Raw genomic sequence first — 10,411 nt, forward strand, 5'->3', positions numbered from 1 at the left:
CTATTATCACAAAGTGAGCAAAGCCCCTCGTGGCAAAGCTTAGGAGGCCAGGTCAGCTTGCAGTAAACAGTTGAACAGGCACAATCCCCTCCCTCCTCATCACTAAGGCCTGTCGGCTAAATAACTTCTTTTCTAAATGGCCCTTTTTGAAGAAGGCGATTTGCCGCCAAATCAATTAAGCATCACAAATAAGGTCGGTCGGGCTCAGCTTTGAATCCATGATCCATCTCCCCACAGCGGCCATTCAGACCTCCTGCTCCCTCTGGGCCACGTGTTGCTGAGCAGGAGGCGCCTGCTGCGCAGACTGCAGCTCTGGCGCTGCCGCCCTCTGATAGTAACGGGCTGAAGAAAGAGGAGATTAAGACACACGCACTCGCACACACACATGAACAGATACACGTGTTTACACTCGGGCGCTGTAATTGATAGAAGTGTTGACTATTACAGCGGAACTCAAAGGGCAGTTTGACTGACGGCAACGATACCAGCAATAGTTTCTTCTACATATACAGATGATGCATTTTTTAAGTTGCCAAACAAATGAGCAAAAGTCTTGAATCAAACATCTATTATGATTATATGATTATCATTTCCAAATGGCTGGGGATCAGAATCCGGTCCTCAAATGCATTTCATCACCATCATGGGACCACGCGTGTGTGTGTGGGAAGCAGTGATACGATCGCCATCTTCACGGCTCCGCTGACTGTCATTGGTCATTGCATTAAAGGCTCGCGTGTTCATTACCTCCACATGTAAATAGAAACTGACTCATTGGTCACAAAACAGTAATCCCTGCAGGTTTCTGCAGGTGTGAAGATCTTGGTTTTGTTTAGTTTGGTGAACTGGTCCCTTTAACCATTCGTGCCATCCTGTCAATCATTTATTGCCCTGTAGGTAAGAGGCTGTCTTCATGTGTGCCTCTGGTTAACGATGATGTGTTCACTGACTCCCCTTTGCTTCTTGTCTCTTTCTATCTTCTTCATCCTCCGTCAACCACTGTACCTGTTCCATCCTTCTCCTTCCCTCTTGTTCTGTCCTTTGTCTTCTTGCTGCTCCGTCTGTGCTCCCCGTCTCTCTTCATCACCCCTCACACCGTCTCCTTGCTCGTCCTCCATCCCTCCTCCTCCCTGAGCAGCTCTGGCAGCCGGCAGCGGCCAGCCACCCATCTCCGGCCCCGAGGGGGGAGCGGCTCACATGCTCCTGGGCGGTCCCGGGTGTCCCACCGTACCCCACTCCCTCCGGCCCTCCTTCTTCCTCAACCGCCCGACCCTCCTCCCCATGGTGACCGGCTCCATGGCGACGCCCTCGACGCCCGCAATGGGACTGGTCAGCGGCGTCGGCGGGTGCCGCCCGCGGCTCTCCTTTTGCCAGTCTCCGCCCCCTGGCGCCAGCGACGCCATGAGCCCGACATCGTGCCACGAGGAGTCCCCGTCCCCTTGCTCAAGCCCCGCCTCCTTCTGTTCCTTCAGCGAAGCCTCGCCGCCGCCCCTGGGAGGGGCCATGGCAGAGTGATCTCCGACTGACAGCCAAAGTATCAGCAGAGGACGAGGAGGAGGAAGAAGAGGAAGAGTAAACGGAGCTTTAAAAAAAATCTTAAATTTACAAACCTCGTCTTTAACCAAAGCCATCTCTCTGTCCGATCCGTCTCCCATAGCGCGTCTCTCTCTCTGTGTACCTGCTGGAGTCTTCTAAAGCCAAAAATATACACCGACGGATGACGGGAGCCAGCAGAGAGAGAGGGAGGATGGAGAGGATGGAGAGAACTGAAGAGCGGAGGAGGGGGGGGGGGGGATTTTAAACCAAATAGTGATCTACAGCTGGAGAACTGGCGCTGAGGAGTGTTGTTTTTGTGCTTGGCAGCGGGACGCGAGGAGCTCGCTGAGGGCCGGGATGAGAAGCCAGACTGTGTGTGAAAAAACGGGAGGTAACCGAATTAAAAAACAAAAGAAACAAGAAACAAAAGATGCTCAAAGGGGGAAACACAAATAAACAAAGATTAAAACCAAAATCTCCAAATACCAAAAAACTGAAAACCAAAAAAGACAACAAACGAGAAAAAAACAAGCAAACGGAGAGAAAAGCTTTAGTTCACATCCTGATCCGTCCAGGTTCAGTTCACTTCACCCTCCTTCTTCATGCAACCATCAAGCATTCTACTCAGGATTTCCTTTAGTCCCATTTCCAGGTTTTATACAACATTGATCATTTTGTATTCATCACTCTTTATGGTATTCCTCGTGAAGCGTCCCACATGCAGGATATCTACCTCTCGCCTTACAGCGTTACACTGACGAACGTACCTTGCATTGGAAAAGACTGTGTTTGTTTTCAACAGCCTGCCGTGGCAGACGGGTGGGGTTTACCGCCAGTATTGAGATAGCGAGATAGATCTCAACACCTGCTAACTGGAGTTCAAAGCTAACTTCAGAAAGCTGGTATTCATTAAATCTCACCACGTGGTGGAAGACGCCCCACTGGCACGTCAACGGGACAAAACCTGCATGATGTATTGTTTTCTTTCTTTAAAATAGCCACAATGTTTTGGGGAAATTATTTTAAATTCATTTAAAAAGAACATTCCCATCAAGTTTTTCATCGCCATTGTCATCATCCATATTGTCATTGTTGTCGTTAACGTCTGCTCGAGTGCACACACTCACCCCTTCTTCTGCCGCCCACCAGGAGGACCCCCGGGGGGACGTGGACACGTTTATTCTCCTTTATTCATTATCGCCCCACACGCGCTCGTACCACCTCCATGTCCCCCTCCACACCGCTCCTCTACCACCAGACAGCCACCTGGATACCAAAGCACGACCTCTGGCAGCGTTGTCTCTCGATTCGCCCGGGAGACGGGTGTCCACTCTGCAGAGTCTCGCACACACACAACAGCATAAGAAAGAGTCCAAACCAAAAAAAAAAAAAAAAGAGAACAAAAGAACGGTGAGGCACCGGCGTTTCTCTTACTGCCCCCGAACCCCCGCCCTCCCATCGCCCCCCCCCCGCTTTGTCTCCAGAGGTCCAATCAAAGGGTCCAAAGGGAAGAGGAGACAAGGAGGGAGAAGAAGCGGAGGAGGCGAATGGTAAGACTGCAGGGGCAAAGGAAGACGAGGAGGAAGAGGAGCAGGAGGTGCGCTCAAAGCGGCGGACCAAAAAACCAAAAAGTAAACCAAAAACCAAAAGCTACTACTACTGCTACTTATTATGTGTAAGTGAACTGTAAACGAAACCAAATACAGACGCCGAGGGGGGGGGGGGGGGTAAGGGCCTGTCTGTCTGTTTGTCTTTAGCTGTGATTGCCGTTGTTGTATCGACAGACAGAAGCGGTTCCCTCCCTCGTTCCTTTTACCTGGAAGGATACGAATACTGTATGAAACAACCTCAACAGACTGACTTTGAATATATATATATTTTTGTTTTTTGCTTTCCATAGTGTGTCTATTAATGCTGTATGGATTTGTCTCACTGCTTTCTACTTAATGGGGTGGGGGGGTGTTTGGTGCGGCGTGTTGCCTACTCGGGCCTTTTCTTTCTGTAGCTTCCAGGACAAAAACAGACAACCAAACCAAATAGAACAACCAAAACAAATAGAACAACCAAACCAATGCACAAAGAGTGTGTGTGCGCGCGTGTGTGTGACAGCATGTGTCAGTATAAAGATAATAACCGTAAAACACACAACACTGTCTCCCTCATGGAGGCCTGTTGGACGGAAGTGTCGCTTAATGCTTATTTTACAGACTTTCAAGCTGGACCCACTTGCTTATCCCTAAAACCAAGCGAAAGGCCAACGAGATCTTTTAAAGCTCATTTTGTTACCAAATAATGGCAAAGATCCATCTCGCCATTTGCTAAATTTGCTGTGATTCGCTGTTATTAACCGTCAGATTTTATTTTAGCTGACAAGGTTTGAGCACAGTTCACAAGATGGCAAAGGTTTATTATTTGTTCCATGTTTTGATACCTAACAGGCCTCTGGCGGGAGGAAAGGCTCGAGGCCCGGGCTGAAAACAACACACGCGTACTGAAGGCAACCATTGATGAAGATGATGGGGGGGGGGGGGGGGGGGCTGCCGTCTTATTAGAGGCTGAAAACGTCCACTGTTAGAGGGAACGTATCCATTAGTTCTTCTAGGTTTTTGTAGGGGGGGGGGGGGGTCTATGTTACCCATTGCTGATGTATAAAGACGGGGATTATTATCTCTTGACGATGGCGACCGCAGACGACGGATTTAAGAACCAAAAGCTTTAAAACTCTTTCTCTCTCACGGGCTCTTTGTTGAAAAAAAATAGTATTTGTATTTATTGTGTGGGGGAGGCGTGTGCTTTTCTCGGGGGTGTGGAAGACGGTCCGTTTGTATTTTATTAACTTCTCGCTCTTATTTATTGACTCCTTATTTATGTATTTATTGGATTCTATTGTCTTTCTGGATCTTTGTACTAGTATTTTCAGGGGTTGTTGTGAGGCTTGTATCTGCAGAGGGGGGGGGGGGTTGGGGGTTATTCTTGAGATCGCGACAAGAAGAGAAGATGCCAAACGAATGTTTCAAAGCAAAACCAAACCTAAAGACGGTTGTGACCTGAGACGGGGGAGAAAGTAGCAGGGACACTGTGACGGAGGAGACGCTGTGTTTAAACCACCGCTGTGTTGCTATTTGTCGATATTCAGTCCGACACGCCGGTTTATTTTTTTAAAGACACTTTGAGTTTCCCGTCTTAGAACAGACTGGTTGCACGAGCTCCTCGTTAATGAAGCCGCAGCCTCGTCACCGTCGATTAAGTCGAGGTTAAACACGCAGCGTCCACAGCGCTCCGGTACAAGTGGGGAGGATGGCGGCCCATTGTAGCAAGTTAGCCTCTGCTAGCAACACCAACACGTCATTAAACAGCATTTTGCACACACAGGTGTTGGACAGTGCTGCTTGTCCTTGTGTCCTTGTGTTGAGCTGCCATCTAGGATTTTGACGTTGATGTTTTTCCAATTTTAATTTCCACCTTTGCAGTTAAAAGGTTTCAAAATGGGAATTTTGATTTTCCCACCGTTTTCCCAATGTTACTAATAATAATGAGTTACATTTCACTAAAATCTCGTTACAAATGCTAAGCTAGCAATGGCTAGCTCGATAGCGCGTTACAAAACAACGCCATAGAAGACACCTACTGATCAGCAGCTACCTTTAATATATAGACTCAGTCATGTGACAGCTTGTGATGCTAACTTCTCCTCGCGAGTCTTGTTGTTACCGTATTCATCACTCGTCTATTACGAAGAGCTCGTGCAACCCGGTCAGCTGCTTCAGGACTTTTCCCAGAGTCGTGCTGTCAGGCGCCAGGACGGCCAGACGCCGGCAGCTCCACGTTAACGTGAACCCTTAACGTTCGCCCCACTTTCGGGCTCCCGTCCCGTTGAGTGACTTTCCTCCGCTCACGTTTCCACCTGTGCTCCTGCAAAAGCTTTCTGATTTTAAACTCTTACCTCGGATACTCTGATGAAAAAACCAACCAAATAGACATTCGAGCTTTAATGACACATACAGCCTAAGAAGTGGGAAAAGAGACGTGACCCGTCTCAACTCAGGAGCGGGGGCGTGAAACTAAGAAGGTGTTCACTTGTTCTGATGGCTTTAACAGAATACACCACGTCCTGGTGGCTGTGTAAGGTGTGTGTGTGTGTGTGTGTGTGTGTGTGTGTGTGTGTGTGTGTGTTCATCACTGCCGTCGGAGGAAAGCATCTCAACTCCCATGTTTTATTTAAAAGATGAACTTGTGCTGTAGAGGAAGCAAATATCCACTGCAGAGCTTCAAATCTGCACGGGACATTTCGATTTTTACGGTTGGCGTTTTTCTCCGGCCTCCGGCGGCGGTGCAGCTCTACGTGTGCCTGCGTAGTCCGGCTCGGCTGTGATGGACAGAGAATGATACCAAAGTTAAAACTAGCACAGTTAGAGGCTGCACTACAGACACAACACACACACACACACAGTCATTCCGCGTGTAAATACACATTCAGGACTCTTGTTAGGGACTGTATGCTAAAATGTCGTCAATATGAAATCACTGTCAGACAATAAGAGCACTTCAGGCCTTGACAGTTTTCTACTGTAGTTCTTCTGTGGCTATGAATGTTCATTTTAATACTCTGTTCAACTTTCCAAGTCACCGTGACTGATTAAAGACTTTGTTTGCTTTTCTTTTGCCTTGAGAACATGAAATGTAAAACCTGACGTTAAAAAAAGAGAGAGAATAACTTCAGTCGATCATTCTTTGCCCCGTTTCGTCGCTCATTTATTTAGGAAAAAGAATACAAAAGAAACATTTTCTTTTCTATTTTTACTACAATGCAGCTTAAATCCAAAGGTTAAGAGGACAGCAAAGATAAATTTTACTGCTAAAGAAAAAAACCTCAATAGTGAAAACCAAAGAGCTCCACTGTATCTTCTCACCTTCATTTTCTTTTTGTACAACTACCATGTTTTTTTTTCTGATGGCTGTGAACTCCAAAAGTATTCTTCAATATAGCCTAATGGTGGTGATGATGATGATGATGGCGATGAACAGAAAAGATGAAACAAACTCCGCTCTGTAAGCTTTAGTACCTGTTTTTCTGTTTTGAAGTATGCTTACGATATGCTGTTCTTTGACCTCGAGGCTCTCTCTGTCTGAGTTGATTCTATAAACTGATTCTGTTGGAAACGTTTGAGTTTGAAACTGCTCCCTAATGTCCTTGAACTCATCGCTCTCTGTGTGCCTGTTGTTTGGGGGGCCAGGGAAACGGGGACAAAACAAACCTGTAAGTGTTAGGAATAAAGTGCGAATTAGACCAACGTCATCTCCCGTGTCTTTGTTGTCTATATATGAAATAATTGAGAAAAAATGGGACTGCCAGAATAAACTGGAAAGATGATATTGACATTTGTAGTACTTTAATATACTTTAATATATTGTAGTACTTTAATATATATATATATATATATATATATATATGGGTTAAAAACGTTTTGAATAAAGTGTGTGTCTTAAAATGTTGGCAAAATAATCAAACCCCGACCATTTATACATCTATAATAAAGCTGCATTAATAATGTATGAGTATAAACAGTTGTACAACCATTTAATCCAGAATAAAAAGGGAAAGTTGATGCAGATGTACCTTCGGTGGCAACAATAGGTTCCTCTCGTCGTAAAGAACAGATCAAAAGGCCTGAAGAGGATCCTCTGGCCACGTGTGGATCCTCTCTGTCAGGGAGAACCGGTGGGGGCAGTGGGTCGGCATCACCTCGGGATGCAGTAGCCACTCCTGGCTGAGTTATTGCCCGAAGGCTGGTCAGGCAAAGGCTGCCCAAGTAAGCGTAATCAGTTCTGCAAATATGTTGCCCCCCCTAATATTGTCGTCAACAATGCAGAGGTGTTGTCCAACCAGACAAACACCTGCTTTCCCTCACGGTATAGCGGAAAATGTTTGAGCGCTGGCTCTTTAGCAGACTCCTGTGGTCCTGAGCAGTGTCCTGTTCTACACCACTGCGCGCCGCCTCCGGTGTCAGGCATCTGCTGTGACATGCAAAATGCCCCAGGGGCTCTCTGGGGATAAGATAGTGTTTTGATGCTACTATTGTCCCGAGACTTGGCATACAAGTGAAGGCTGTGCGGCCTGCATCCGATATGTCGGTCTTCACGACCCGGCTGGAGGCCGGCATCGGAATTGATGCTTATACCCTTGGAATAGGGTAAAAACCTCCCTGGGGTCTGATGCATGAACTGCCCAGTAGCCAATCTGCTGCTGGAAGAAATAACCAAAGGCTGGCCCTGAGACCTCATTTCTTGGCCACCTTGCTTGGAGTTTTTTTGACAACGATTGGGCCCCAGGTTCGGCGGAAGCCTGGAAGAACATATCGTAGGGTTGCATAGGTGCAAGCCACTATCTAGGCGGCCTGTGGCAGCTACTGGGGTTAGCTGGGGGCTGAGGAGGGCCAAAGTGGAACCCCATAGATATGCTGGCATGTTCCTGTGAAGAAACAGAACTGCTGTCTGCCCTGGCTAAACAGCTCCTCAGGCTTCCACGGGGAGACTACGGAGGATTCTCCGATATGTCTCTGACAGGGGTGACTGCGCCAGCCAAACCCAGCAGCGATTCTGGAGCAGGGTGGACATCAGACGCCCAAGTTCCCTCAATATCAGGGTAAACATCTGCAGTGAAATATGACTGAGGCCGGTGACGGAAGTGCCAAAAGGTAGCCTGCTGCAGCAAAGCTGAGAGGGCAAGCATGAGGTGGAAAAGGGAGATGCCGATAAGGCTCACCACCCTGTTGTGTCTCCAGCCTTCAGGCTGAAGAGGAGCTATACAGGTCCCATGGCCTGGAGAGTTAAACATAGCCACTAGTTAATGCAGTCTTCTGAGATAGCTTGAGCAAGGGCACTCTGGCTCTGCAGAAATCAGACCAATAGACATTCCTGGCTGTGAGGAGGGAGTGAGGACACTGCCTTCACTAGAATAGTTACTGTAGATAATATGTCCCACCAGTTAGCTTGAGTGAGATCACTTCTGCTACTGTGGAAGCACGCAGAAAATATCCTATCCGTACAGTGAGAGGGGACACTCTTCACCAGGGTATTTTGCTGCAGATATCGGGGTCCCACCAGTTAGCTCGAGCAGGAGCACTACTGCTACTGTGGAGACAGTGTTGACGACTGCTGACGGGAGGTCTTAGTCCTGATGGACCTCACGTGACGTGTCGTGTGTTAGTATCTCACAAGTTAGCATACGGTGCTAACTGGGACGGGCGGTGCAATAGCGTAGCTTCCTCTACGCTCTCGTTAACGCGGCCCTTGGTCAGCTGAGCGCAGCAGCGAGCTGCCAACCATAAAGCGAACGGCGTTAGAAACTATTTGCATCAATCTCACCGATTGCCGTCTTTGCTGCCTCTGGCGGTCAGTAAGGATGAAATAGATCACGGTATGCTTTAGGGCGGGCTACCTTGTGATTGACAGGTTGCTACCAGAGTCGTGAACAGCGTCTCGACTTCATTCTCCACAGTCCAAATAGGGTTACGCTTGTTTACTGGCTCATTGATTCAAGTCCTCGATGTATTTGCTCTGAATTGTATATAAAGCTTCTTGTGTGTAAAGGTTGAGAACTGAACACAAAGGAGCAGTCAGCAGTTTTCTCATAAGCTGTAGAGCAAAAATGGAGATAAAACAAGGGTGTATACAGCTGCTTTAAAAAAAAAAATCGGATCTCTAAAGTTTTAAACCAACACAAAGAAACTACTTGGATGAAGATAATGGATTGTGGCAGGTTCGTCCTACGGGGGTCCCGGAATGACGAGAATGCAGCGGCCTGTTCCATGTTACACTCTTTATTTTAATGTTCATACATAATAATAGACAGCCGGCTCCAGCCTCGCTCAGCACTCTCTCGCTGTCGCTGGATTTCTCCCACTTAAAGGTAGAACACACAGACACACTGATTAATCTCAGCTGAGGCCAATTGCCTCCCCCGGCACCGTTCCCTGAACCACTCCCCTCTCCGTCCCCCCTGGAGCCGAGCCAAACCGCGCCCGCCACCACACACACTTTCTCACTAGTTATAGGGAACACAAATCTATATTCTTACTTGACAAAGCAGCAAATCATACAGGAGAGAGAGCGCGTTGGGAAAACTTAAATAATGTTTGGTCTTAAGTCACAGTAGCTGAAGCATTGTTGCTTTAGAACGCCACAGAGTGTGTGACCTCCCAGCAGAGAAGCCTGGATGAGTAACTAGTGTGTGTTATCTCAACCAGACGGAGACACAGACCTCGGAGAAGCCTTGACGCATGTCTCATGTGTATATGTCATGAATTGGGAGACTAAGACGCAGACCTTCCACCTTCAAGCATAACGTGTGTGTGTTCTCAAGTATATAAATCAGAGGGCTGAGACGCAGACCTCCGAGCAGCAACTCAACACACAACTTGTTTCAACTCTGCTCCTACTTGCTAGTGTTCTTTAATAAATGTCCTGTTCAATGATTTTACACACGTGTTGATGAGGACGGTCTTAATCAATGCGTCTCATGTTTTATTGTTTAATGGAAAGTTAAACCCTCTTCAGATATCTGTGAAGAATCACAGCTTTGCCCCTAAAATGTTCACTCTTCTTGCTCTTTTGATGGACGTCTGCAGGTCAAAGACTCGTCCATTTATCCTCAGAGACAACAGAGAACACTGAATATTCAGATCATTGTAGATACTACGACCACAACATGTGCTGATAAGACGCAGGATTTACAAATGTTATTTTGTTACGATAAAATGATCTCAGGCGATGTGAGTCTTCCATTTGCAGCAACTCCCAGCATGCTTTAAACCAGTGAAGTGAAGAACACGACGTTTAGAGTCCAAAGGGAAACAACATGCATGTGATTGTGGCT

General features: G+C 47.2%; 2 protein-coding genes across 3 annotated transcripts in view; one reads left to right on the forward strand and one right to left on the reverse strand.

Moving 5' to 3' along the window:
• The window catches only part of LOC120826860 (POU domain, class 2, transcription factor 1), a 48,928-nt gene extending 42,101 nt beyond the window's left edge, over positions 1–6,827 (forward strand). The window contains exon 16 of one of the 2 annotated variants that reach the window (XM_078080732.1): positions 238–6,827. In XM_078080732.1, the coding sequence (XP_077936858.1) occupies positions 238–281 (44 nt within the window). In that variant the 3' untranslated portion in view covers positions 282–6,827. The remainder of the gene's footprint in view (positions 1–237) is intronic. The other variant, XM_040189430.2, reaches the window with a different exon arrangement.
• Positions 1–10,411, reverse strand: part of LOC120826863 (H-2 class I histocompatibility antigen, K-D alpha chain) — a 233,836-nt gene that overhangs the window by 161,985 nt on the left and 61,440 nt on the right. The window lies entirely within an intron of this gene.

The sequence above is a fragment of the Gasterosteus aculeatus genome, chromosome 10 (genome assembly GCF_964276395.1).
Source record: "Gasterosteus aculeatus chromosome 10, fGasAcu3.hap1.1, whole genome shotgun sequence".
Taxonomy (NCBI): domain Eukaryota; kingdom Metazoa; phylum Chordata; class Actinopteri; order Perciformes; family Gasterosteidae; genus Gasterosteus; species Gasterosteus aculeatus.